Raw genomic sequence first — 27919 nt, 5'->3', positions numbered from 1 at the left:
GTATATATTTTACAATCTTATAATTTAATATATATATATATATATATAATATAACGTCATTATAGAATAATCCAACCACAACATATTTATATTTAATTGTTTTAACAAATTTTATATAATTTCTATTTTTACATATCTTATTTTCCAAATGAATATAAAAGAAAATTAAATAGTTAGAATTACTTTTAATTTTATGTTACTAATTATTTTTCTAGTTTAACTATTATTTGTAATATTAAAATGAATATTTATTTTACTATATTATAATTTAATATATATCATACAAATTTATTATATGATAATTACACTTTTATAATATAATAGAGCTAAAATTATCAAAATACATAAATAATTTAACTAAAATTAATATATATATATATATATATATATATAAGATTTAAGTAATAATTTTATAAAACGATAACGTCAATATTATCAAAATAAATAATTAAAATTAAAATTAAAAATTAAAATTAAAATTACTCTTTTATAACACATTATATCATTAAATATTTTTTAAAAAATAATAATATGTATATCATACGGTCAACTGCTACATTTAAAAGTCATACAAAATGTACCAATTTATAAAAGTAAAACTAGTTGATTTCGGTGTAATTAATTATTTTCTTTTATTTTGATATTATACACGTGGTGTTATAAACGGTTACTTCTTGATGATTACGTTTGTAAACCGATTATAGAATAGCCTCACCCTCCTAGAAATCCTTTTGCGTTACGTCATGGTTACACGTATATAATACTGACAGCGGCGGCTTCTTCTGCAGAATAGCCTTTTGGTTTCACTGCTGTCCATCTTGTTTTTTTAGAGAGAGAAAAGCTATTTGGGGAGAGAGAGAGAGAGAGAGAAACCCTAGTCTTCTGTGGGCCAACTACAACAATGTCTGGAATGGGAGCAGGTAATGGTCCTCAATCTGAAGATCAGAAACCCAACATGGCTGATCAGTCTCAATCAAACCAACTCAATATCAAGGTCAAGAACCAGGTATCATTTATTCTTGTTTTTTATTTATTTATTTTTTTTTCTTCCAGGGTTTATGTTTTAGATTGATTGATTTTGGTGCATTCACTGTTACTTTGATTCTCCTGTGTTTGTTTGTTTGGTTGGCATTGCTTTCTGATTTCGACATGCATGCGTTGATTTCAATGTCTACATGAAGGAGTGCTTGATAAGTTTTCACAAGATTCAGTTTTTTTACTATAATTTTTTAATTTTTTAATTTTTGTAGTCTGTGTGCTTGTGTTTATGTCTATATGGGCTTGTGTTATTGTTTTAATTTTCTTGATTGCACATTCTGTATAACTTTCCTTAATACCTAAAAAAAAAAAAAAAAAAGATTGCACATTCTGTATATGTATGTTTATTGTTTACATGAAGAAGTGCTTGATATGTATGTTTATAGTCTGCGTGATTGTGTTTATGTCTGGATGGGCTTGTGTTATTATTTTAGTTTTCGTGATTGCACATTCTGTATATGTATGTTTATCTATCATCGGTTCCATGACACTTTCATTGATACTGGTATAAATCTCATCTCATGGTTATTTAAAACATAATGGGCAATTTATGAAACCAATGTACACAACCAAATTACAATCTAATAAAAAAGCTAAATTACGCTTGGTTCTGCTACATCTACACAAATAGCCATTGGGCTTGGGAAAGCAGAACCTCAGTTGCTCCAAAAGTGCATTTGTTTCAGGCACGAACACTAAAGTCTTGTTTGGCGTAAACTAAAAAATTTAAAAAATCACTATCCTATTTAAGTCATATCATCCTATTTAAGTCATATCATATCATCTCTCTATCACATCACTTCAAACTTAACCCATACCCAACTTATATTTCATAAAAAGTCAAAAAGTACACTTATTTAGGACATCCCAAATCACCCCTAAATTACAAACACAAAACAACCCCTCTCTCTCTCTCAAACAGCAACACTCTCACTCTCACCGACACCCACTGAATCACTCTCTCACGGATGCCCACCAACGACGACCACCGACTACCACCGACAAACCCACCACTCATTCACTTCTCTTTCTCCTCTCGACTCGAATCTCTTTTTCTTGGAGGATTTCTTCGAGGGTTTCTTAAATCGATCTCGATTCTTGACGAATAGGTCACCGAGAGATGTCGACAAACTAGTCTCCACCACCAAAGATCCGCCACACTTCGACGACTGGATGTGATCCGCCACCAACTGGGTGATTCGATTCCCCTTCGCTTTCTTCCACACAGGCATGATTCTTGGTTGTTCTTTTTCATTCTCACACTCTCAATTCAACAAAAACCAAATTGGTTTTCTTTAATTGTAAAGAATCTCAAGAAAAACAAATAGATACCGAAAATCCAGAAAAATTTTGTATGAAAAAAGAGAATTTTGGAAAGAGAGCATGAAAGAATTGAAAAGATCAATGTAAAGATTTATGGGTTCACTGTGAAACTTGAAATCTGAGAAAGAGAAAGAAGAGAGAGTGAGCGAGAGAGGATGGGTTAAATTATATGATTTTTCAGACTCGTGAATTGGAATTGTACAAGAATTTCATCTTTATATGTAAGGTTGTGAAAGAGATAGAGATAGAAGACGAAGGCTGTGAGAGAGAGAAAGCGCTGTGTGAGATAAAAATCATTTATTTACCGTTTGAGGGGAAACAAATGTTTTTTCTCAAATGGTAATCAGATGCTTTCTCCCTCTTTCACAGGTCTCTCTCTGTCATAGCCTTCTTCTTCTCTCTCTATCTCTCTAACGACCTTATATATAAAAATGAATTTCTTGTACAACTCCAATTCACGAGTCTAAAAAGTCATATAATTTAACCTATCTTCTCTTGCTCACTCTCTCTTCTTTCTCTTTCTCAGATTTCAGGTTTCATAGTAAACCCATATATCTTTACATTGATCCTTTCAATTCTTTCATACTCTCTTTACAAAATTTTCTTTTTTCACACAAATTTTTTCTTGATTTTCTGTATCTATATGTTTTTCTTGAGATTCTTTATAATTAAAGAAAACCATTTTGGTTTTTGTTGAATTGAGAGTGTGAGAAAGAAGAAGAGCAACAAAGAATCATGCTTGTGTGGAAGAAAGCGAAGGGAAATCGATCACCCAGTTGGTGGCAGATCACATCCAGTCGTCGAAGCATGGCGGATCTTTGGTGGTGGAGACTAGTTTTTTGACCTCTCTCGGCGATCTATTTGACAAGAATCGAGATTGTTTGAAGAAACCCTCGAAGAAATCCTCCAAGAAGAAGAGATTCGAATCGAGAGGAGAGAGAGAAGTGAATGAGTGGTGAGTTTGTCGGTGGTGGTCGGTGGGTATCGGTGAGAGAGTGATCCCGGTGGGTCTCGGTGAGAGAGAGAGTGTAGCTGTTTGAGAGAGAGAGAGAGGCTGTTTTGTGTTTGTGATTTGGGTTGTGTTAGCGTGTGAAACAAACGCACTTTTCGGGCAACATCATTCTGGTGCTTATATTTGTGTGGATATAGCAGAACCGTATTGATTTTTTGGAGAAATTTTGATGTTACATATTTATTATAATATATTGTTTTGATAAAAATAGTACTCACCTGTTTATTTATTATAAATTGGTCAAGCCAAGCTTTTCACATGCCACTCTGGTGACTATAATTCAAACACACATTATTTGGAATTGATTATTATTCCTCGTTGGAGTGGTATAGAGAAATAGATTTGCTCTTATCAAGATATATGCTGTGACTTGCCCATGCTATGTAACATTTTTGTTTGAGAAAATGGAGCCAAAATTGATGGACTTGGAAAGAATTTCACTAAAGCAATCTAGCTATCCCTATCTTATATTTTATTTTTGAAAACAATTTTGAGAGCTTTTTTTTTTAGTACTTCAAATTTGGTTGAAGTCATCCGATCAAGTTGATTTTTGCATCTTTTATCTTCAGTGGTTCCATTTGGTAAAAAGCTTTGAATCTGATTTATAAAACAACAATGATTCATCCCACTAAAAATATCACCACTAATAGCACTAATGCATTAAAAAAGTAAAAAAAAAAAAAAAAAACACAACTCCAAGACCAAAACATCACATCATTAATGACGGGACCCACTGCCACCTAATTAGTGGGAGCACTAATTAGTGCTCCCAAGCATTTTTCTTTATAAAAACATGTTGCTCCTGTAAGCTAAATCTGCAGTCATATATGCTTGAAGCTTTAACCAATGTTATTATTGGCCAGCTTGTATTGTGTCCACTTAATAAAATCCTCATTTTTTTTTTTTATTTTTTTAAACATTTTGTTGATATGATTCATTGAATAGCACTATGCATCATTGCCTTGTGTTTGATCCCTTACACTAAATTTGTATAGTAGAATAGTGCTTCTAATTTTTTAGTCGTCTACCATCCACAAACCTTTTTAGCTGTTTTGTTGGCTTTTTGAATTTTGACTACGACAATGCATTTTCATACAATGTGCCTTTGGGGTTGCACAGACTCAACTAACTTAATAAGAATTCATATCTCATCTCATCATTGTCTTTTTATGGAGAGATGCAAGGTTGGAGGGATTAGGATGAAGTGATGTTTAAATTAGAGATGAGGCATTATTTTTTTTATCTCCATGGATTAGTTAGCAACCAAGCTCCTTTCTTTGCAATTCTAAAATTCCCAATTCTAACTGGCTGGCCCAATCAGTAGCTGTGTCCTTTTACAAACCGCTTGTGCCTATCGGAATAGAAGAAACTTTGGCAGGCCTAGCGTAATCAGCTGGTTGGTACCTGTTTGGAGTCTTTAGGAAATTCAAATTTACCTTCACAAAACAAGTTGGATGATAGGAGTATAGGAGAGAAATGGATTTGGATTGATTGGTAAGTAAGTGTGTCCTACTGAATGGCATATGGGGGTTGCTGAAAATGAAGAAGATCAAAGCAAGTAAAACAGCAGGGCCCAGTGGTGAAATGGTAGTAATGGTCAAATTTTTGGTAACGTTTTCATATGAGATTTCAGTTTGGTTGTTCACTGAAAATTGATAATGTGGTCATACGAAATCCAAGAGAGAGATAACTATTTTAACTTATAAATTGTTATGATTGGTATCAGATGGGCAAATTTCAGAGTGATGGCTTTTACCACAATAACTGAAGCTTATGGTATCTTTTCATACACAAACACTATACATAAGAAATTATGTCAAATAAAACATCTACAAGTGGAAATCTGTTAACACTATTCAGTTTCTTTTCTCCCTAACATGGGTACTTAAAGATTAATGATTGACCATAAAGATTGCCTTCTATGAGAGCATTAGGGTTCTCTTAGTATAATATCTACATCATTTTCTAATGTTCACCAAACACTTGTTGCCTAGGTGTCTGTGACTTTGGAACATATCGAAAGGAATTGGTTATTTATTTATTTATTTGTCGTACCCCTAGTTCACTGCATGGTTCCGTGCTTGTGGATTGCACATTTTATGTGAGTTTAGGGACTTCATCAGGAACTAGGTAATATAGCCTTGCTACGTGTGAATCAATTCAATTTCTCTTGTTTGTGTTGTGTTAATTTTTTGCACCTAGTTAATTAATTTAAATTATGCTTCCACGAAATCATTTATTTTTGTGATTCATTAAATAATGTTCCCTTCTTTTGTCTGTGATAATGGTATTTACTGTTATGTTTGAATGCTTTATTCTATAACTATTTTCAGATTCAAAACTTACGAGTTATTGTGAACAAGTATGACATGGTGTGAAGAGTGCTCACTTAGAATTACTTGATGTGTTTGAGTGGATGCAATCTGTTATTTGCTTGTACAGGCCACAGCATTTAAACCTCTCTGTTTTGTTGTGTGCATGAAGCAATGGAATTTTAAACAAGGGATACAACCATCCTTTAAGTAAGCCATGAAGAAAGCAATCAAGGTATCAAATACCATAGATATTGAACAGGGGACAAATTTATTAATACTTACCAATTTCTCTGGAAGATGTTGATTTAAGCCACAACCTAAATTCATATTTCAATGGAACCGTGACTTGTCTGTGTGCAGATGCACGTGCACGCTTTTGAGTTGAAGAAAATGTAGTATTGGAATGCTTAGTGGATTGAATAAGGCTTTATTGTCAATGTTGTTTGTATTTGATTAGTTGGGTTTTGGGCCAAAAACCACATTTATCACCTTCAATTTCTCTCTTTTGCTTACTGGCTTTAATGTTGTGGATCTTCATATACATTGTCCATCTTGTGTTTTTTAAATATGCCTCTGATTATATGCTTTTTTGTTTATCAGTGTCACCATAATCTTGTCCAATTGGTAAGAAATTTGATAAATTTAATATCAATGTTCCACAGTTTTGTGTGCCGTAAGCTACTTGCTAGCTGCTAGTTATTAGGCTATGTCGCTTCATTATTTTAAGCTTTGGATCCCAGTTATGCTGGACAATATGTAGGTTATATAGAAGTCTATATCAATTTCTCTTTCTCCCTTGCCTTTTTGGTGGTTAAAATACATATTCACAGAGATTTGCTATCTGATGGTAAGCACGGGTCTTACTTTCCTGTCAAATATACTTGGCATCTTGTTCATGACCTCTCTCCCCCCCCCCCCCCCCCCCTCCCTTACCTTTTTGGTGGTGGTTTGATTCAGGAAGGGAATGAGGTGTATTTCAGGATTAAATGTAATACCCAGCTCCGCAAGCTCATGACAGCTTATTGTGACCGACAGTCGTTGGACCCCAAGTCCATTGTGTTCTTGTTCGATGGACGCCGTATTCATGCAGAACAAACCCCAGATCAAGTAAAATTATTTCACTTTCTTCTTTTCTGTTTTTCCCTAAAGTTTTTGTTATATGGTATGTTCATTTTCATTTCATATTTGTAACAAATAAAACATATTCAACCTTATAGTTTAACATATCTTAAATTTAAGCTAGATTATTCTGTTCGTATAAATGTTCTGATTTGTAATTTGATTTTTTTGATAGCTTGGCATGGAGGATTGTGATGAAGTTGATGCCATGCTGCATCAGACTGGTGGTGGTGGCTTTGGAGACATATGACTTGGAATAACTTGGAAGCTTAGAACAGTTAATAGCTTGAAATGCTTTAGGTTTGGTATGCATGCATGCAACACCTTCGAAAAGGGCATCTTTCGTAAACTCTTGCCAACTCAAAATACTTCGAACTTCAATGTAAGTTTTCAACATGTTATCGACTATAAATATGCTCAAGTGATGGTGTGTTTTATTTTAAATTCGTTTTGTAGGCTGGTGGTTTTTTTGTTCTTCTTCTTCAGTTCAGTGTCATTTTTATAAGCTTTTTGTTTTATTTTATTTTTTATGAAACTTCCCTAAGGATAGGATCCCCATCTCTTTAACAAGATCGTTTCGATCTTGGTCATTAGTTTCTTGTTTGAGTTTGTCTTGACCATAGCTATGCTAATCATACCATGCCAACTTGGCCGAACAGGGCCCTACGTCACTGTGGATCATATTTTTCCTCCTAAAGATTGTTTGCATAAAAAAGTTTGAACCCCTAAAACAAAATTATACAGGTAGTACTTGGATTGTTAATTGTCAATTCTTGAAATTTTACTGGTTAGCATAAAAAATTTGAACACCCCTTCTATAACAAGATCACATCACTCCAAAAGAATTTGATCAATGTGTTTTTTTTTTTATCAGCCAAAAGAACTTTATTGATGAGAAAACCTTACAACAAAGGTATAAACACAACAATAAAGGAAGGGAAGGGGGGGGGGGGGGGGGAGGGGATTATGCAAAGCCATCATAGTGCCACAGCCCAATTCCAACTAGGCTGGCACTAAGACGCTAACACAATCATATGACAGCACCATACCAAGAATTGTTGGTGAGGAACCAACAGAGACACCAACCAGAACAACATATCAGTCACAAAACAGCAGCTAAGAGGATAAAAATAAAACAGATCAGTACAAACATCAGCTATCAACATGCACCAAACATAAGCAACTATGTAACCATCACACAGGTACAGAGGCACCAGATTATCAAAATGCACCAGATTAGTAGATTCTCATACTGCTGACTTGTTAGCAAAAGTGCACTAGAACAGGAGTTACAGGGGAACCAAAGTAGTAGTAGGCGACTCAGTCACCAAAGCAAGACAGCACAGGTACACAAAAAAACACCAAATGAACAGAATAGCAGTAGACACAGGCGCCAAAGTAGCAGCAGCTCAGACATCATTATCAATGTGTTTGTTTAATTGGTTTTTGATGTGATTAAACATGTTTTATTCTATTTTGTTTTTTTATAACTATTTTAACCTGATAATCCCATGCTAAATGATGATTTATTTAGATCATCTCAAACACCCCATTAATATAATTTATAATAAAAATTACTTAAAAAAAAAATAAAACTAAAAAGTTTCCAAAGAGCCACTAAGGTCTTGTTTGGCAACTCAATATTTTAGTGTAAAATTTAAAAAGTTACTAAAAAAATTAAAAGTTAACAACATATACAAAAAAGTCAAACATTTTATTTTCTCTCTAATTTTTGTACATCTTTTCGTAAAAAATTTAAAAATTATTCTAAATATATAATTTTTTTTTACTTCATATTTAACTAAAAAATTAAAAAATTACTAAAATAAATTATTCCCAAACAAGGCATAAAAATTCATTTGATAAGTGAACCGATTTTTTAATTTTTTAATTATTTTATTCTGAGATTAAAAATTTCGTTTGAGTTGAATTTTTAAAATTTTTAAAATTTTTAAAAAAATTAATTATTATCTAAATATAATATTTTATTTTATTAATCTTTAATATATTTTTTTTTTTTATTACTATTTTAACCCCTAACCTTATTTTAGTTCTCTGCCAAAAGATGGCTAAAAGCAAGGCAAAATGCAAACAAAACGCATATGTCCATGACCCAGGTGTGAAAGTGACAGCCGCAGCCAAATGGGCAAGTCATCATTTCATAGGACCCAGCCTTTTTTTGAACTCTCTACTCTTTTTCGGAAACGTTTCTATCTCTCTCATCTTTCTTTTTCTCGGGAAAATCCCTCCGAGAAATTGTCTTGTGGGTCTGGTATGCTGCAAGAAAAGGAAAAGATGTCCGAAGTTGATGGTCATCCCCAGCAAGAAAAAAGCAGGAAGAGGTCCATAGACCAGTCATCTTCAGTCATCGATATCAAGATCAAGGGCCAGGTGCGTGTTTATTTCTTTTTCTCTTCTTCTCTATCTTGTTTCTTTCTTCAACTCTCTCTTACTCTTTCTTCTTCTTCTTCTTCTTTTTATTATTTTAAATTATTAAAATCATTAACTTTTCCGTGTGAAATTATTTTTGAAAAGTTTATTTGATTTGTAAATTCTCCATAATTGTACTTGAATCGTGTCGGACATGTATTTATGTTGATTATTTTGGATGTTTAATAATAATAAAAAAAAAAGATTAAATCCATTTTTTGGGTGTGATATAGCCAAATTTTCTTTTGTGCTCATGCCATGGTGGTGTGTCGGAATATAAACTATTGAATAATTTTTGTTGGGTCTAGCGTTCGTTTGGGTAGAACTGTTTTACATTACTTTGGCTTTTTTTGGGCGTTATGACTATTTTAACTCGTTAAAATTTTTTTGATATTTTTATTTATAATTTTATGAAAAACATAAAATAATTATAATTTAAATGTTATATTTTATCTTATTATTTTTTTTAATTTATATTGTTTTTTAAGTGAGTTAAATTATTCTCACCCGATTTTCCAAAGGAGAGTCATTTGGAAATTGGGTATCGTGAAATCAAGCAATAAATTAATTAAATCATAATTAGATACGAGTATTATGTTTATTAATTTTAACTAAGACCATATAAACTTTAGAAAGAAAAATCTTTTGAATTGATTTGAATCCTAATCAAATCTATGTCCATAATCATTTATTTATGCAATGCTCAAAGGAGTTTGGTAAGGGTGGGATTGTGGTGTCCCATCCCCCCACCCCATTTCTTGTTGAGGTGGGGATGGGGTTGTTGGATACACAAGCAAAATCATTTGGTGTGAACGTTGTCACAGCTTTTTTTTTCTTCTTTCAAAAATGGCCTTCAATTATCATATCTAATAATTGCTAAAGGGTTATATCATTCATCAAACTACTTAAAATTGTTAAATGGTTTTCATCTAATCATATACCTCAATCATCAAACCATTAAAAAAAAATAAAAAATCACGTGCAACGTTGCATACACACTGCGATGCACCTGCCACTGGTAAAATACATACATACAAACGGTATTTATTGATTGAGAGGGTAATTTTTGGGAAAAATTGGGCCGAGCTGCAAGTTGGGCTTTGAGGCCCAAAACGCGAAGGACTAAGTAAGAAGGCCGTAAAGGATACTCCGGCCCAGAGAGCAATGTTACTCCGGCTGGGAGAAGTAAATGTTACTTCGGCTCATGGATGTAAAGCTACTCCGGCCTTGGGAAGACAAAGTTACTTCGGCCCAAGAAAGAGTAAAACTACTCCGGTCTGGAGGCAACTCACAGTTAGGCCGATCTCAGAGTTAGTCCGGTCGTGACTTACAATGGTTAGGTCGGTCAGAACTTGTTATTTGGAAGTTTGATCTAAGCGCATCAAGGTTGAACAGGGCAGCCGAAGTAAAGAGTTGGAGGAGAGGACCGAGCTAAGGATAGTTCGGCCTTCTGTGGCTCGGTATAGCCAAGGTTTATTTCGGTCAAAAGGAAGTTCGGCCATAAAGAAAACCATCCCACTTGGTTTAAGCAGTGGGGGAGGGTGTAAAAGGATAAGCATTATCCTTAGGAGTTTGAATCCTAGGAGGACACTGCATGGAGAAATACAAGTCCTACTAGGATTGTGCCATATGAAACTTATAAAAGCTCACAAGCATCACCTTGGAGGAGGTAATTGAACACAATCTTTCTGAGAACTTAGAGCTTTGTCTATTTGTCAAGTTTTCTGACTTAGGCATCGGAGAGGTTTCCGGCACACACCCGCCGGCTAGCTCACGTTTGTGTTTTCAGGTGACAAAGCGACGTCGTACGGAGGAGCGTGGACTTGGTCAACAGGATTATACGAGGAGAATTATTTCCTTCCCGTACAATTGGCGCCGTCTGTGGGAAGAACAGACAAGAACAAAAACCTCTTGACTAAGCTTCTCATTTTCTCATTCAATGGCACACATTGAAGACTTGCCGCAGTCCGCCGTCGACGGACTAACTCCAGAAGGGGGCGCAAGGCGTGAGGGATTACCTGCTGTCCCTCCCATGGCGGACTTGGAGCCCCAACAACATAATTCCAGGAGGAGCGGCAGGGGAAGGCGGAATGGCAGCCCTCGTCACTCTCAAAGTCCCGACAGGCAAAGGAGGAGGATTGATCCTCAAGTCCTGGAAGATCGCGTAAAGGAACAGGATGAACTGATTCGGAGGATGGCGGCGGACATGGAGGCCTTGAAACGCCAGATGAAGACCAAAGATGTGGCGACAGGAGAGGGACGCAAGCACAAGACGCCCCCTCGCCACTCAGAGAGTCGTAGTAGGAATACTACACCTTCCCAAAGAGAGAGCAGAAGCCTCAGGACAGGCGATACTCACTCTTTATCTTCAAGAACTCGTCACTCCAGGTCTGAGAGGACGAGATCCGAAAGATCATATACTGAAGGAAGTACGTATTGGCCTTCACATTCACACCAAACCAGATCCAGACAAACCGAGCTACCCAGGTCATCCGACTTACGAACCGTACTAGAAGAAAAAGCACGATGCAAGGAGGATGCCAGGGCAAGGGATCCACACCGAATTTCGGCCCTACAACGGTTGGCTCCTCGAACGCATGGAAGCGTCGAGGTTGGAATGCCAATACCGCGACCGGCCTACGAACCAGCGGACAAAGCATTGGCAAGACTACAGACTTCGCCGTTTGTCCCAGCGATCGAAAACGCTCCCCTACCATCAGGCTTCCTTCAGCCGAAGTTCAATACATATGAAGGGAAGACGGACCCGTATTCACACTTGAGCCACTTTCGCCAAGTCATGGCCGTGTACAGGCGAAACGAGGCCTTAATGTGCATACTTTTCCCATCAAGTCTGGGCGACCTGGGCTTGACTTGGTTCGAAAAGCTCCCAGAAGGTAGCATAGCCTCCTGGGCCCAATTGGCAGAAGCATTCGTAACAAGGTTTCGGACAAATACTAAAACACCGGTGGAGATAGACCAGCTACTCTCCATCGACATGGGTGAGAAAGAAACCCTCAGATCTTACAACAGTCGCTACTGGGAGACATTCAACCAGATTGGAGACTGCCCCACCAATCTAGCCATTGCGCAATATAAAAGAGGCCTACCAGTAGGGAACCGACTAAGGGATTCAATTACCATGACGCCACCCCTCACCATGGAAGCCCTGATGGAGAGAGTGCATCAGCACATCAGGGTAGAAGAAGATGGCGCACGTTCCAAAGCTAAAACAAGTGCGGCCACGGTACCAGAAAAGAAAACCTCAGCAAAGGTTAATACGGTGGACCGAAGTAACAAAAATGGACGTGGCAGACGAGATAACGGAGAAGACCCAGACAAAAGATGGCTAAGAATTCGCACTGCCATAACCACGGTGTTCAAAAAACCAATATATCGGATTCTGAGCGAAATCAAGGATGAGCCTTTTGTCAAGTGGCCAGCCAAGCTTGGAGAAGCTCAGAAGAATTACGACGACAGATCACGGTGCACCTTCCACAAAGAAAAGGGGCACCGAACTGAGAATTGCACGCCCCTAAGACAGCATTTAGAAGAATTGGTGGCAGCAGGCCACTTGGACGAATACATTGAAGGAGGAGCGCAACCGGCCCCCCAAGATCATGACCAACCCAACAGAATGCCAAACGACGCACCACCACAAGGCATTATCAATGTAATTCATGGAGTTTTTGAACCTGAGCGCGTATGCGAGCTTAGAGGTTCAATCAAGAAGGCTGAACACTTTAGGGAAGTATTAAGTTCCCAACCCGCCATCAAGAAGGGGAGGACAGAGGCAACAAACGTCATGTCCTTTTCGGATAAGGACTTGGAACGAATTTACTGCCCCCATAATGATGCCCTGGTTGTCACTCTCCGAGTCAAGGATTTTGACGTCAAGCGGATTCTGATTGACCAGGGTAGTTCATGTGAGATCATGTATTACGACACATTCAAACAACTAAAGTTGCAAGACAAAGACTTGGCACCTGCAGTTTCTCCCCTGATTGGATTCAACTCCATGCCAGAGTGGCCTGTCGGCAAAATAATCCTTCCAGTCAGAGCTGGAAGTGTATCAAAACAGGTGGAGTTCTGGGTATTGAAGGTCCCCTCCACCTACAACATCATCCTGGGCAGAACATGGCTGCATGCCATGCGTTCGGTGGCGTCGTCTTACCATCAGGTAATGCGGTTCCCCAGTGACGCCGGTATAATTGAAGAAGTCTATGGCGATCAGATCATGTCAAAACAGTGCTTCGCCACAGCAAATGGAAGCCGAGCTGCCAAAGGATACGTTCATTCGGTGGAAGAACCAGAGAGTAATGAACTATTCGCTGACGTCGGCAAAGAAGCTAATCAGAAAGCGGTGGAAGACTTGGTGGAGGTAAAAATAGATGAGAAGAACCCGGATAAGTTCTTCTTGCTTGGCTCATCTTTGTCCAGCGCTGAGAGATTAGAGGTCATGGAATTCTTGACTTCTAATATCGAAGTGTTTGCCTGGACACCTTACGACATGCCAGGCATTGATCCAAACTTCATCAGTCACCAACTCAATGTCCACCCATCCGCCAGACCAGTCATTCAACGCACGCGCAGATCGGCACTCCACCACGCCGAAATAGTGGCAGAAGAGGTAGGCAACCTGCTGGAGGCAGGAGCGATAAGAGAGGTGCACTACCCAAAATGGATCTCCAACACCGTCGTAGTACCAAAAAAGAATGGTAAATGGCGTGTCTGCGTCGACTACAAAACAGTCAACAAAGCGTGCCCAAAAGATAGCTTCCCTCTACCAAGGATAGATCAACTGGTGGACTTAACAGCAGGACATAACCGACTTAGCTTTTTGGATGCATACAGAGGCTACCACCAGATCGCCATGCATGAACCAGACCAGGAGGTCACTTCCTTCACAACACCAAGGGGGTTATATTGCTACAAGGTCATGCCCTTTGGCCTAAAGAACGCAGGGGCGACATTCCAAAGGATGGTCACCAAGATGTTTGAACCATTGTTAGGCAGAACAATGGAGGCGTACATCGACGACATGGTGGTCAAAAGCAAGGATGAGAATGACCATCTGAAAGACCTAGGCGAGATGTTCCAGATCCTGAAGAAACACAAGTTGCGCCTCAACGCATCCAAATGCGCATTCGGAGTTGGATCTGGCAAATTCTTGGGCTTCCTGGTGACCAACCGAGGTATAGAAGCAGACCCCTCTCAGATCAAAGCAATCCAGGAGTTGGAGAGACCAAACTCAGTCAAAGAAGTGCAGCATCTCACTGGTATGGCGGCTGCGCTAAACCGGTTCATAAGCAGGTCGTCAGACAGACTACGACCATTCTTCCAAGCTTTAAAAACCAAGTTTGAGTGGGATGAAGAATGCGACCGAGCTCTGGAAAGCTTGAAGGAGTACATGTCTTCCCCACCACTACTTGTAACTCCAGTTCCTGGTGAAGAACTCTTTTTATACCTGGCAGTTTCTCAGCACGCAGTTAGCGCAGTGTTGGTTCGTGCAGAAGGAATACAACACCTGCCCATCTTTTATGTAAGCAAGACATTGTTGGGAGCCGAAACAAGGTACTTGCCCTTAGAGAAACTGGCATTAGCATTAATGATGGCATCCAGAAAGTTGGCACATTACTTTCACGCCCACACCATAGTCGTTCTCACAGCCTTTCCACTAAAAGCTCTGTTTGAAAGGGCGAACTTCAGTGGGCGAATTTTGAAATGGGCAGTAGAGTTGGGACAATTCGACATCAAGTTCCAACCAAAGACAGCAATAAAAGCCCAATCTTTGGCGGACTTCGTCGCGGAATTCACTCCTGGAAGTCATCATATCTGCCCAGTCGACCTGACTGACACAACCAAACTAGGGACGGAAGTTGACGCCGGAATAGCGCAACCCCTAGTGGAAGGTAGTCCAACCGAACTAGGGACGGAAGTTGACGCCGGAATAACGCAACCCCTAGTGAAAGGTAGTCCATCAAGCACAAAGGCAGACTACATTAAGGACCACAAGGAAGAAACGAACAAAGGCTCACCAGCAGTTCAAACAGAGGACGAAGGGCAGACAGCCAATATGGACTTTGAAGAAAACACCATCCTTGACCCCACGGCATCGTCTGACCCTTCCACATGCTGGAAACTATTTGTTGGAGAGATGTGGAAGCTCTTTGTGGATGGAGCATCCAACCGACATGGTGCAGGGCTTGGCATAGTCCTCATCTCTCCAGACGGCCTGGTTATAGAGCAAGCAATCAACCTTGGCTTCCCAGCATCCAACAATGAAGCAGAGTATGAGGCGCTTATCGCAGGACTCAAGTCAGCACACTTCATGAAAGCAGCCGAACTAATGGTATACAGTGACTCTCTGCTGGTGGTAAACCAAATTTCGGGCGAATACGAAGCAAAGGACGACAGAATGGCCAAGTACCAAGAGTTAGTCAGAACAGAGATCAAGAAGTTTGATGTGGTAAGGATAGAACAAATTGGCAGGGAGGAAAACAGCCGAGCGGACGAGCTAGCAGGCCTGGCCTCAATGGCAGATACATCGATCCCTCATCCATTACTCATCGACTTCTTACCAAGACCAAGTATAGAAGACCCCGAAGCAGAAGAAGTATATTGCACTGAATTAGGCCCTTCATGGATGGATCCCATCATCCTGTTCCTAAAAGACGGCATCCTACCAGCAGAGAAAAAAGAAGCCAACAAAATAAGGGCAAAGTCGCAGCGATTTTGGCTATCTCCATCTTTGGCATTATACAAGAAGTCATTCTCTGGGCCTTACCTCAAGTGCGTTCATCCCAGCAAAGTAGAAGCCTTCCTATTCGAAATACATGAAGGGGTATGTGGAAGTCATCAAGGGGGAAGGTCGCTCGCCTACAGGGCTATTTCGCAAGGATACTGGTGGCCATATATGCAAGCAGACTCAGAAAAATATGTGAAGAAGTGTGAAAAATGTCAGAAATTCGCGCACCAAATACATCAACCAGCAAGAGAACTCCTACCTTTAACTAGCCCATGGCCTTTTGCAATGTGGGGCTTAGACATAGTAGGACCACTTCCAACAGCACCCGGAGGTAGAAAATTCTTTCTCGCAGTAACAGACTACTTCACAAAGTGGGTGGAAGCAGAAGCATTGGCGTCAATCAAAGAGAAGGATGTGAAGAAGTTTGTTTGGCAGAATATTATCACTCGGTTTGGCATACCAAAAGCACTGATCTCAGACAATGGAACTCAGTTCGACGGCAGGATCTTTAGAAGCTTTTGTGAAGAGTACAAGATAGAGTTCTACAATTCCACACCGGCATATCCCCAAGCAAATGGGCAAGCAGAAGCATCAAATAAAGTCGTCTTGGATGGACTAAAGAAAAGGCTAGAGAAGGCAAAAGGCAAGTGGGCAGATGAACTTCCTCATGTTTTATGGGCCTACCGCACCACACCTCGGCGATCAACAGGAGAAACACCATTCTCCTTAGCATATGGAATGGAAGCAGTGATCCCACTAGAAGTTGGCCTCCCCACAATTCGAAGCGAAAATTTTGATCCAGACTTAAATGGAGAAGCCATAGCCTTAGAACTCGACCTTGTAGAAGAAAGAAGAGAAAAAGCAATGGTTCACATCGCCGCCTACCAACGAGAGTTAATCAGAAAATACAGCAAAAAGGTACATCCAAGACAATTCAAGATTGGGGATTGGGTACTACGCAAAGTAATGGGAAACACCCTAATCCCAGGAGACGGCAAGTTAGGCCCAAATTGGGAAGGTCCTTATAAGGTGGTTGGATTAGCAGGCAAAGGGGCATACCACCTAGAAGACAAGGATGGCAAGACAATCCCTAGGCCATGGAACACGGCCAATCTCAAGTTATTTTACTTTTAGCTTTTTCTTTTTCAAGCATATGTAATTTCCTCTTCCTTCAATAAAGCGAGAAATTCTTTTTATCACAAGTTGCTCCTCGTAAAAGTTAGCATTAGTAAAGATTAAAGCACTTTCATTCTAAGTTAGCCGGAAAAACTAACTTAGGGGTTGGCTGGAATAAACCAACACCCTTCCTGAGCCCTGGATAAGGATCCAGACTGCAGGACGTTTGGTCGGAATAACCAAATACTTTAAGTTAGCTGGAAAAACTAACTTCATTGGTTGGCTGGAATAAACCAACACTTTGTACTCCTTAGCCGAAGTAAGTGCACGACTAAGGAGTGGTTGGCTGGAATAAACCAACACTTGTTGCTCTTCAGCCGAAGTAAGTGTATGGCTGAAGAGTGGTTGGCTGGATTAAACCAACACTTGTTACTCTTCAGCCGAAGTAAGTGTATGGCTGAAGAGTGGTTGGCTGGAATACACCAACACTTTGTACTCCTTAGCCGAAGTAAGTACATGACTAAGGAGTGGTTGGCTGGAATAAACCAACACTTTGTACTCCTTAGCCGAAGTAAGTACATGACTAAGGAGTGGTTGGCTGGAATAAACCAACACTTGTTACTCTTCAACCGAAGTAAGTGTATGACTGAAGAGTGGTTGGCTGGATTAAACCAACACTTGTTACTCTTCAGCCGAAGTACGTGAATGGCTGAAGAGTGGTTGGCTGGATTAAACCAACACTTGTTACTCTTCAGCCGAAGTAAGTGTATGGCTGAAGAGTGGTTGGCTGGAATACACCAACACTTTGTACTCCTTAGCCGAAGTAAGTACATGACTAAGGAGTGGTTGGCTGGAATAAACCAACACTTTGTACTCCTTAGCCGAAGTAAGTACATGACTAAGGAGTGGTTGGCTGGAATAAACCAACACTTGTTACTCTTCAGCCGAAGTAAGTGTATGGCTGAAGAGTGGTTGGCTGGATTAAACCAACACTTGTTACTCTTCAGCCGAAGTACGTGAATGGCTGAAGAGTGGTTGGCTGGATTAAACCAACACTTGTTACTCTTCAGCCGAAGTAAGTGTATGGCTGAAGAGTGGTTGGCTGGATTAAACCAACACTTGTTGCTCTTCAGCCGAAGTAAGTGTATGGCTGAAGAGTGGTTGGCTGAAATGAACCAACACTGTACTCCTCAGCCGAAGTAATTATATCGGCTAAGGAGTGGTTGGCTGGTAAGTATAGTTTAACCAACCAAAAACCGAAATAACACTTGGAGTAATAGAAGACATTACAAACCCAAGCATACACACAATAACCGGAATAAGAGAAGTGAAATTTTTATTCAAACAGAAGTCATTACAAGGGGGCTTAGTTCGGTTACAAAGAAGAAAAAGTAAAAAACTAAGAGAAAAGTTCATCAATTTCAGCATCGAAAACCGCATCGGCATCTACTGGAAGACCGGTCTCTGGCGGCAGCACTCCTTCAGTCACAACGGTGGCATCGACCGGAGCCACAGTTTCATTCGGCTGTTCAATAGTCAGATCTTCCACTCTGGACTCCGGCCGATCTGTCTGATCCACGTTTTCAACTGGAGTACCCCCAGAAGCAGAATCTTCGTCAGTATCTGAACCTTCAAGGAATTGCTACTGCATGGCATCCGCGTACCCCGCAAGGGACTTCGGTATAAAGTACTCTGGAGGGTTGAAGACCTCGGTCTGTTGATCATGACCGAGCTTCTCCACAGCCGCCCTCCAGCCGCACTTGAAGAAAAGCTCCTTGGCGGCATCGCATTGCTTGACGTAGGCCTCCTCGGCCTCCTTGAAACCTCGCTTGTACCCCCCCTTGTCGACCGCCTCCATATTCTTTTTCAGTTCGCTTATTTCGGCGTCCTTTCTCTTCTCTAGCTTCAACAACTCCCGCAAATACTTGTCCTTCATAACAATGGCAGCTTTCTGCTTCTCCGCTTCCGCCGAATTAACTAGATCGGCAAGACGGCCGTTCTCCGCTTCCAGCTCGGCCATTCTCTTTTCGGCTTGTTGTAGTTCGGCCGACCTTGCTTCGGCTTCCGCCATCGCCTGCCTTGTGGTTTTGCGGAGCTCTTGGACTTTCTGGTAAGTGACATTGTTCTTTTGCAAGGCCTGGCAAAGCAAAGATATCTTTAGAACCGAAGTAAGAGTTAGAAAAATTTAGACAGGAAAAAGCAGACAGCTACTTACCAAGACCATGGACTTGGAAACAGACCGAATTGATTTCATTTCGGTATTCAGTTGCTTCAAGTGGTGCTCCATGTCCTTAGGGAGGCACACACTTTTGGCCAGGTTAAAGGCCAGTTGGTGGTCTTTTTCACCCACGACCGAATCAGTGACTTTGATGTTTCGATCATTGAAGATCAAAGGCGGAGCCCACTTCGGAGATCGGGCTCGGTCAGTTTGTTCTGGTTGGGAGGCAGGTTGAGGACTTTGGGGGACGGTTTCGACTTCGTCAACAAGTTGTTGTTCGGCTGACGTAGATCGGGCGCGTTTTGAAGGGCGAGACGAAGAGGGCCGTTGTGAAGGAAGGGCCACGACGGCAGGCTGCACCTCAGTAGTTGGTGTCACTTCGGCTCTAGTTGTTGAAGTTAGAAGGGCCCTGACTCTGCTCTTCTTTGCCATTTCTTCCTCAGCGGTTAATGGAACAAGTCTTATCTCGGGCAAAGTGGGGTCCGGCTCCGGTGCTTCCTCGAGAAGAAAATCGGTTACTTTTGCCTTCCGTCGACCGCTGTAACGGTAGGTCGGTTCGAAATTTAGAAGCTTGGCCCAATCTCTTTCTTTAACCCGAAATGCGGCTCGCAAAACGCCGAGGTTAGGATAGCTATACAAGGAGTGGAGATGGGCGAAATCTGCAAAAAAAAGACAAGTGTTAGTTCGGCTAGCAGATTAAACAACCGAGATAACATACAAAGCAGAAGACCGAAGTAAAATTACCAGGCTCTCCCATTTTCCAATTTATAGGTCGGCCAGGAATTTGAGCTTGAAAATCCTCAAAGTTCCCAGAGACCCAAAAGAAATCATCATCATTGAGATCTTTGTCCGGAGTATGCTTAATTATCTTCTCTCGGCGGCGGCGAATTCTAAGGTAATATACCCACCCAGCATTCTTTGAACCGATGGAATACTGATGGAATATTTCGGCCAGACCAAGATTCAGTCCGGTTTGGTGGTTTAATGCGGCTATCCCCATTATAATACGATATGTGTTGGTGGATAGTTGGGTGGGACATAGCCTAGTCTGCCTAAGGAATTCGCAGATTAGCGGTTGGACAGGAAACCGTAGTCCGGTTTCAATTATTGATTGAAGGGTGAAAGGGACGAAGCCTTCATTGTCCCAGGGAGTAGCATCTTTCTTGGCCAACTCCAGTTGAACATCATCAGGAATCTGGTAGTCCTGCCTGAATTCGGCCATGCCACCAGGGGTTTCGACTAAATATCTATACTTACCCATTTGTTGTATAAATTACGGATAAGTTATTTCGGTACAAAAATTTGGCTCAGTAGCTCGGTTGAGCACACGCAGGAGGGCCTGGGCAACCTAAGTCTGCAAAGTAGAAAGCAAGGGGGTTAAGCACAGATCGTTGGACCGCGCTACAAATTATAAGCAAGATATACAAATCCTACTTCGGCTTAGTTGGCTGGTTCTACCTTGGCTCATCAGAAGGTTTCTTAGCTCGGTTTTGAGCAGTTTAGACCGGTTTAACGTCTAGGGGCAGCTTTCCTGAGTTCGGTCTAAGAAACTAAGAAAGCTGGTTTAGTCCCAAGGCCTAAAAACGGTTACAGTATAATTACTTCGGTTGAGCTCTTAGGGGCGGCTTTCTGAGTTCGGTTTGAGAACTAAGAAAGCCGGCTTGGCCCCAAAATCTTAGCTCGGTTATAGACCGAAGTACCGAGTTCGGTATGAGCAAGCTTGTTCGGTGATCTTATCTTGGCTAGAGTGGGTCAGAAGAAACTACTGATATTCCTACAAGTTCTAATTCGGTTATGTTCAGAATCTATCCACATACATAACACAAACAGTTTTCTAGTCCGGTTGCTAGGTGATTTTGGATCTAAGATTCCTACAAAATAGTTCATACACATACAAGTTCTACTGGTTTCTTCATAGAAAGTACAAAAGCAGAGCAGATAAATGGAGAAAATGTTTGCAAAAAGCATACGAAAACTAGATATACAGTTGCACAAAACGAATGTAAAAGCAAAAACATGAAGGGAAAATGGATTTGCTTACCAGAATTAAATAAGGAAGGACTGAAGATGAAGACTGTCGCAGTAAAGAAAGAGCACGAGCAGCAAGAACACAGAGAGAGAAGATGGAGAAATGGCAAAAGTGAAGGGACCCTAGCCTCATTGATTGATTTTGTTAGAAAGCCCAAAATTTGGGCGGGACTGTTCAAATTTCACGAAGTACGAAAGACGGCGTGACAGCCGTCCTTAGCCAACCAAAACATGCCACGTGTCATAAGAATGGGAAGCGTTACAGACATTATGATTGAAGAGACGTTTTTGACCGGACAAAACATGGCCAGGAGTAAAATTAGCTCGGCTTAAAACTCGAGAGTTTTTAGCTCGGCTGGAGAGGCTAAAGTATTTTTTAGCTCGGCTGGAAAAGCTTAAAACGACACTAGCTCGGCCAGTGGACTGGTAATCCCAATCATGCTATGCAGATGGAATTAAGGGGCAATTGAGAGGGTAATTTTTGGGAAAAATTGGGCCGAGCTGCAAGTTGGGCTTTGAGGCCCAAAACGCGAAGGACTAAGTAAGAAGGCCGTAAAGGATACTCCGGCCCAGAGAGCAATGTTACTCCGGCTGGGAGAAGTAAATGTTACTTCGGCTCATGGATGTAAAGCTACTCCGGCCTTGGGAAGACAAAGTTACTTCGGCCCAAGAAAGAGTAAAACTACTCCGGTCTGGAGGCAACTCACAGTTAGGCCGATCTCAGAGTTAGTCCGGTCGTGACTTACAATGGTTAGGTCGGTCAGAACTTGTTACTTGGAAGTTTGATCTAAGCGCATCAAGGTTGAACAGGGCAGCCGAAGTAAAGAGTTGGAGGAGAGGACCGAGCTAAGGATAGTTCGGCCTTCTGTGGCTCGGTATAGCCAAGGTTTATTTCGGTCAAAAGGAAGTTCGGCCATAAAGAAAACCATCCCACTTGGTTTAAGCAGTGGGGGAGGGTGTAAAAGGATAAGCATTATCCTTAGGAGTTTGAATCCTAGGAGGACACTGCATGGAGAAATACAAGTCCTACTAGGATTGTGCCATATGAAACTTATAAAAGCTCACAAGCATCACCTTGGAGGAGGTAATTGAACACAATCTTTCTGAGAACTTAGAGCTTTGTCTATTTGTCAAGTTTTCTGACTTAGGCATCGGAGAGGTTTCCGGCACACACCCGCCGGCTAGCTCACGTTTGTGTTTTCAGGTGACAAAGCGACGTCGTACGGAGGAGCGTGGACTTGGTCAACAGGATTATACGAGGAGAATTATTTCCTCCCCGTACATTGATCTAATCGGGTGCGGTTGTGGGTGCGGGTGGACAGTGGCGGATCTAGGAATTTGATATAGGAGGGGCACTTTTTAACCCTCATAATGGGAGCGAAATAAATCAAATACTACAAATGGTATCAAACTATTTCTCATATAAGTTGAACCCAAGATCTCATACTACTAGGCTAAATGCCCTAGTTAAAATTCATATAAAAAAATTTAATAGAACGATGCGTCAATGGCATTTGTGAAATTATAAGGATAATAGTAAATGTTTTGATTGAAAATGAAGGAATCACAAAATCTCAGCTCATTATGTATATAATTTTTGTACAAGCATTATATTTGTATATTATTGCTCTCTTTTTAAAACATCATATAAGGGGTTCTTTTAGAAAAATAAAAACTATTAGGTACCATAAAATAATTTAGAAGAGACACTAATATAATTTTACAAGAGATATATTAGACCATCTCCAACGGTTAAGCAAAACCATCACTAAATTTGAATTTGGTGAAAAAAAATAACTTTTTTGGCTCCAACAGTTTAATCAAACTGATATCTAAATGAAAACCGTCAAAAAATTTCACCAAACGAAGGAGTTGGGCAGATTTTATCAAAACACTGTGCGTTTACGTTGGAGGTGGGTCTCACCGGACAACCGGCCAGATGTCCCACTAGTTGCCCCACCGGTTGTCCCATAGGACGTCCCACCGGTTGTCCCTTGCATGGTCCAACCCATTTCTTACATTGATACATATAAAGTGGGTTTCTAGTAAAATGGTAGCTCTGGTAGACAGCTTTGGAGAAATCCATTTCTCTCTCTACAAATAGAGACTACTTCCTCCTCTAGTTTAGAGGCAACAACCCATCCCTATTTGCTTGCTAAGTTCAGTTGAGAGTGGTGGTTTTGCTTTTAAAAGATTGGGCTAGAGAGAAAAGTGAAAACGCTGGGGCTTTTTTTGGAGGAATGTGGGTGAAAAAAGATGTGGGGTTTGTGCCAAAATGAAGGTTTTGTGGGTTTTGATCACTGGGGTTTTAAGGAAAGAGTGAAAAATGGTGCTTTTATAGAAGGATTAAACCGATCCATTTCTTACATTGATACATATAAAGTGGGTCTCTAGTAACAGTAGCTCTTGGAAACAGTTTTTAGAGAAACCCATTTCATCATTTCATCTGCTGAGAAATAATGATGGTCACAGAGGAAGAGAGAGAGAGACGAGTAAAGCTGGGTATCTGCTAAAATGGGCTAATGGAAGTGGTCACACGCATAGACATAGAGAGAGAGAGAGAACCCAGGCCTGCGAGTGATACAGAATGGGAGTTTTCTAATGTGAGTGACACAGGACTTGGAGGTGTAGATTTCATAGAAGTTGCCAATGTAAAGAGCGATCTGTAGTGTGATGGTGGCAGTGGCCCTGTAGAAAGAAGAGGGAAAAAAGAAATGGGAAACAAAATTGGAAACAGAAATGGAGGGGAGGGAAAAAAAAATCAGTGGCGTAACAGGTCGACCGGCTAGTCATCCCACCGGACGTCCCCAGGCATTTGATGCAAGCAACAGTGTTCACCGTTGGACCAACTCGTATCAAATTGAAGAAATAGCTTTTTTTTTTCTTAGATTTGATGAAAAAAATAGTTCACCATTGGAGATGCTCTTAGAGATACTTTCTGTATTCATGGGTCCCTTAGGCCTTCATTGGTTCCGCCCCTGCGGGTGGGAAAAACAGCCCAGGCAAAGCAAATGCCTTGCCCTCCTTGTTTTCTTATCAGGTCAGGAAAATCCACATGGGATGGGCAAGGGAACGGGGTCAAGGCCAAGCTGGGGCAAATTTTCATCAATAATCAAAAGTATTTTGGATAAAACCAGCAACCATATTTTGCAAGAGACTAACCTAGCTACCACATGGGGTCACAAATATTATAAAATATTCAAATTTGGCTAATTAAAATATCTGTCTAAATAAGTGACTCACGAGCATTGACCATGGTTCAAAGTCGCGGTATCATTGAGGTGCGAAGTTCAGAGTTAATTTAGTTGGGATGTCAAGTATCATAGGCCATAGGATAAATAGAAAGCGGGACAACAATAGTCACACTACTTTCTGTCTGGTGATAAAAAATTCATTTATTTAATAACACATTTAACTCCAGAAGACTTTTGTGCAAGGAGTCAAGTTTAAATATCGAAGTTTCCTCAACCACTTTAACATGTTTGCATTATAATGCTTAATTATTCTTATCATCTTTTTCAAAATATGTGTTGTTTACTGCTATACCACAACAATGAATCATATACTTTATATGCAAAGAATTGTTTATAGATGTCGTGATTTCAGTGTCCCCCCCCCCAAATAAAAATAAAAATAAATAAATAAAAATCTATGATGACACATTTTCCTGTGAGCTCAAGGAAATAAAATATATTTTTTTCAATCCATGATCTTTCTCTTAGAAAAATGATTTGCAAGCTGAAATTCAATCCAATCAGACAGACGTGTTTGGCTACCACACTGCTCAATTTAAGTTGAACAAGTCTGTCAAAGCTTGGATTCAGGCTTTTAAATCACTGCTCTACCGAATGTTTTTAGACTGCCTTTAGATTGGCTTCAGATTCACTCCTCAAATGTGCTGTAATACTCTATTTTCTCATCTCCTTTGCCCTTCCCTTTGGTATTTATGTTTTCATTTGTCCACATGATTGTAGGATGGCGTTGAGGTGTTTTTCAGGATCCAAACTAACACCATGCTGCTGAAGGTCTTTCGGGCTTACTGCCAAAAGCGAAACTTGGCGTACAGGACTGTGGAGTTCCTATATGAAGGCGATCGCTTTCCTGTAAAACGAACTCCCCATGATGTAAAACACATCTCTTTCTCTCTCTCTCTCTCTCTCTCTTGCACGCGCACACATTCGCTCCTGCACGTGCATATCCCAAAACACAGACAAGTACAATGTACTGGTTTTACTATCCTATTGTTAGTGTTTCATGTGAATACCCTATTTGGCTTTAAAAATTAGTCACTCAATATTTAGTTCCCACTACTATAAGAGTGAAAATGGAATGGCACTGTGCAGTGCATCCGTGGAGAATAAACTAATTTGGACATTATTTAGTTATCCATCTGTTGATAATTCTGTTTTACACTAATATAATCTAAGTGCTTATATTCTTAAGCTGAACTACTGCTGCTGTTCTGTTCCTATATTGCGCATATTGTATATGATTTTCCTGTCCATTCTCTCAAAAGTTCATAATGGTGATGGGTAGCCCTGTGTCAACCTATATATAACCCTCCCAACCTAAAACCAAGGGCAAGACTTGACTACTAAATCCTTACAGTCACCAGCTAAACTAATTGGCATCTTAGGGTTTCTTTACTTTATACGTCTACCACTTTGCCACATTAGAAACAACTTGTATACCACAAAACTAGACACACTTATGTAAATGTTGATATTTGGTTTTGTTGAATATCTTGATAGACATTGTTGGACTTTTCCTAACAGCTTAAGCTTTCAGGACAATTGGTGACTTCACATAGTATAAAAACTCAGGTTGGGGGAGGTTTGTGGGTTCAAGGCTCTCCATTTGCATTCTTTCTTCTCTTTATATGACTACAACATATGAGGGTAAAAGTGAAACTTTTGTCGCCAAAAACATTAGGAGACCATTTTTAGGTCACTTTTCAATATTGCACAAGTTGACCTAGCTTGACCCTAGATTAGTTTACATGTTGAACTTTAGTGTAAAATGGGCAAAAATGACCAAGGTAAACATTGGCCACTTTTGAGACACAAATTGTTTTTATCATATTTCTAAAAAAGTCCTTGAAACCCGTGCTTATCAATTTTTGAACTTGATCTTCATTCATTATACATCTTATTAAAAATTACTACACTGAATTTTTGGCACAATAATCCATGCACACACTTGCTTGACATATTCACCCTCGGCAATTTGTGTAATGGTGCCACAAGGAATGAAGATCATAGCAAGGAGTTCCATGGAGCTATCAGATCAAGAGTGTATAAGGAGCTTAGAGCCATGAAAGTGAGAAGATTCGAGAAAAACTGCAAGATGGGGGGGGGGGGGGGTCTTATAAACTTTTTTATTGATTGTGGATTTGTTTTTTGTTGGGTGTGACCGTGGTTTTTACTTTTTCTCTTGTGCACAAGGAAGGTTTTCCATGTAAATGGTTGTCTGCCTGCCTACTATATCATTGCTATTTATGTTGTGGTTGCCATTGATTTGGCATAATTTGAAATTGGTACTTGTTGGTTATTCACTGAATGTTGAATATAACTCGTAGTAGTTAAAATTTCTTCTAAGAGTTTGGCCTATTAACAGTCTCTAGGCACAAACTACCTGTCTCCGCAATTTCATAAAATTTAGTTGACTTCAAGGTGACATGTTATTAATGGCAGTTCTTATCTCATTTTGACTGTGGAAAGAAAGAAAAAAGAAGAAGAAGAAAGTAGATAAAGTTTGTTTTATGTCATGCTTGTAGCCTTGTTTGGATTAACTCTTGATTTGATTGAGCAGCTTAACATGAGGGATGGTGATCAAATCGATGCCATGACGCACCAAGATGGAGGTGGGCTGTAAGGCAAATGACTGCGTCCCAGAAGGAATCTACATAGCAATTTAAAACAAAAATAAAACCCTTGCAGATATATTCTTTATTGGATCTGTGTAATGCAAAGGCGAAAGAAAAAGCATGGAAAGATTGTAATGTTAGCTTCCATTTAAACTATTAACTTTTCTATTTGGTGGTGTTCCTTTCTGGTTGATATGAATATGATACAAACTCTGGATATTGTTCTTCACATGTCTTCTATTTACTCTTTTTTGTTTGGTTCATGTTAGAATTCATTTGATCATTGCATGGTAAAGAATCTATTTGTTTAAGTAAGAATTAGAAATTGGATCAGGAAAAAAAGAAGCAAGCACTTGAAAAGTGGTATACTCTCTGTTAAATCATTTCTGCAATTTCATTGAATAACATGATTCCAATTTTGTAAATATATTTTCTTGAATTTGTGCTTTTTATAAGCTATATCAAGAACTATTTGAAATGTTTTCAATTCCATGGCTTTCTTGTGGAAGCATGGGTGAAAATATTTTCATATTTTGCTCAAGCTTTATGTTTTCATTTCATTGATTTAATGGGATAACGATCATTGATTTTGGGAGCGAATATGGTTGTATATCTACAATATATCTACTCAATTGTGAAATTTGGTTATTTTTTCTCTGCAATAATTTTGTTGTAATTTTCATTATAACAACATAAGTCAGAGAAAGAT

The 27919-nt window shown here is 39.8% G+C and overlaps 2 protein-coding genes across 2 annotated transcripts; both read left to right on the top strand.

Annotated features, from left to right (window-relative positions):
- Nucleotides 1-814: 814 nt before the first annotated feature.
- Nucleotides 815-7259, top strand: LOC114304877 (small ubiquitin-related modifier 1-like). Its single transcript, XM_028250024.2, has 3 exons — nucleotides 815-1006; nucleotides 6646-6795; nucleotides 6983-7259. Exons 1-3 carry the CDS (start codon nucleotides 902-904, stop codon nucleotides 7055-7057), a joined length of 330 nt encoding a protein of 109 aa, XP_028105825.2. The 5' UTR covers nucleotides 815-901; the 3' UTR covers nucleotides 7058-7259.
- A 1605-nt stretch (nucleotides 7260-8864) lies between these two features.
- LOC114304874 (small ubiquitin-related modifier 2) lies at nucleotides 8865-27439 on the top strand. The gene is made up of 3 exons (XM_028250023.2): nucleotides 8865-9198; nucleotides 25319-25468; nucleotides 27156-27439. Exons 1-3 carry the CDS (start codon nucleotides 8950-8952, stop codon nucleotides 27216-27218), a joined length of 462 nt encoding a protein of 153 aa, XP_028105824.2. The 5' UTR covers nucleotides 8865-8949; the 3' UTR covers nucleotides 27219-27439.
- The last annotated feature ends 480 nt before the right edge of the window (nucleotides 27440-27919 follow it).

Source organism: Camellia sinensis, chromosome 13 (genome assembly GCF_055761805.1).
Source record: "Camellia sinensis isolate YWXY chromosome 13, ASM5576180v1, whole genome shotgun sequence".
NCBI lineage: Eukaryota > Viridiplantae > Streptophyta > Magnoliopsida > Ericales > Theaceae > Camellia > Camellia sinensis.
This window is presented reverse-complemented; position numbering and strand designations above follow the sequence as displayed.